We start from the raw sequence: 2,000 nt of genomic DNA on the forward strand, positions 1-2,000 counted from the left end.
GGTAGCTCCCTGTAAGGAATTGCTCTAGCACCCAGGAAAGCTCCTCACAAGAGACAGTCTCAGTGTGCAACACCTGCAAAGCCCTGAGACAACCATTACCAATGCATGACAGGTAAGAAGTTGCTCCCATATGTGCCTCCCATCACAATGCAATACTTGGAAGTTTCAGTCACTGAAATAAGTGGAGAGAGAAGTGGATGTTGACAGATCTAATATACAAGTCAACCTCTATCAGCACCAATGTAGGCATCCTGATTCAAAGATCAATATTCAAGGTAGGTAGAAATTATAGCTTTTAAAAAAAATTATACTTTTAGTTATTACAGTAGACTGGATATTTAAACTTGTGGAGCTCTCTGAGATTCCAGACTGGAATGAAAAACATTAGCCTGCAGACTGGATTTAAAGAAATTGTGACAAGAACAGCGTATTTCATGATAAGTATCTTAAAGAGTCCTAGTACAACATGCATGTGGTAAAGGAGGGCATTATTTATTATGGAAATTAAAATATAATAACATTTTAGTCATATAGTAAAGATCCTTTCTTGCCCAACATTTTTCTGAGAGCAAGCTGGACATCCTTGTTTCTGAGGCTATATACCATGGGATTTAGCAGTGGAGTGACAATGGTGTATGTCACTGTTACCAGCCTGTCCTTGTTGGAAACATAGTTTGCTGTAGGCCTCAGGTAAATGAAGGAAGCACAGCCATAGTGAACAATAACAACAGTGAGGTGAGAGGCACAAGTAGAAAAGGCTTTCCTTCTGCCTTCTGCTGAGGGAATCTTCAGGATAGTTCTCAGAATGCAGAGATAAGAAACACAGATAAAGAAAAAGGGAACCACAAGTACAAGAACCCCACAGATAAATATGACAAATTCATTGACATCTGTATTGGTACAGGCCAGACGTATGACTGGTGAGATGTCACAGAAGTAATGGTTGACCTTGTTGGCACTACAGAAAGGGAGGCTGAAAACTAAATTTACTACAGTAAGGGAGGCCAAGAAGCCTCCGATCCCACAGGCAGCTGCCAGTTTTACACACACCTGCCAATTCATAAGAATGGGGTAATGCAGAGGACGACAGATGGCAGCATAGCGATCATACCCCATCACACCCAATAGCAGGCAGTTGGTGATAGCAAAACCAAGGAAGAAGAACATTTGAATGGCACAACAGGTAAAGGAGATTGTCCTGGCCACAGAAAGTAGATTGATGAGCATCTTGGGCAGGATAACAAAGGTGTAGAAGGTCTCAGATGTTGAGAGGATGCCCAGGAAGAAGTACATGGGTGTGTGGAGACTTTGGTCCAGGCGGATGACACTGACAATAGTGACATTGCCACTGAGAATAACTAGATACAGAAAAAGAAAAACCACAAAGAGGGGAAGCTGAATTTCACCAAGGCTTGAAAATCCCAGCAGCAGAAACTCAGTGACCATGGTAAAATTTTCTGCCAAGACCTATGGAGAAGAGAGGAAGAAGTAAACATATTCGTTACACGGATGTAAAAATTTGGAATATGCAGACCTGTGTTCCTTTCTGGAGGCACCAGGGATGACTCTTGCCTTTTACTTGCCTTTCCAAGTTTCTTCTCACATTTATTGATTCATGGTCCCCTTCTTGCATCAACAACATTATGTCTCTTTCTTTGATTTTCTGATTCTCTCTTCCACTTTTAAGAATCCTTGCAATTACATTGAGCCTACCACAATACTGCAGGGTAATCTCTGTAATTTAAGAGAGAGATTCCATCTGCAATCTTAATTCCAACTCTTTCCATGTGATCTAACATATTTTCAAGTTCCAAGGATTAAAATGTGGACATCTTTGAAGGTTCATTATTTTGCCTGCTTCAACTAGCAATAGACAATCCAAAAATGATATTAAGAAAATTCCATTTGCAGTAGTATAAAAAATATTTACTAGCAAACTTAACAAAACAAGTACAAAACACACACACAGAAAACCATTATACCAAACACACTGTTGAGAG

At 40.1% G+C, this 2,000-nt stretch overlaps 1 protein-coding gene across 1 annotated transcript; it reads right to left on the reverse strand.

The window, feature by feature from the left end:
• Positions 1-522: 522 nt before the first annotated feature.
• LOC100963221 (olfactory receptor 10R2) lies at positions 523-1,494 on the reverse strand. The gene has a single exon (XM_012808581.1). The coding sequence runs from the start codon at positions 1,444-1,446 to the stop codon at positions 523-525; it is 924 nt and encodes a 307-aa protein (XP_012664035.1). The 5' UTR covers positions 1,447-1,494.
• Positions 1,495-2,000: the final 506 nt, after the last annotated feature.

This window comes from Otolemur garnettii, unplaced genomic scaffold (genome assembly GCF_000181295.1).
Source record: "Otolemur garnettii isolate 467f Iridium unplaced genomic scaffold, OtoGar3 scaffold00091, whole genome shotgun sequence".
NCBI classification, from domain to species: Eukaryota; Metazoa; Chordata; class Mammalia; order Primates; family Galagidae; genus Otolemur; species Otolemur garnettii.

Coding starts and splice junctions, on each gene's coding strand:
- LOC100963221 (XM_012808581.1), bottom strand. CDS start 1,446: ATGGTCACTGAGTTTCTGCTGCTGGGATTTTCAAGCCTTGGTGAAATT.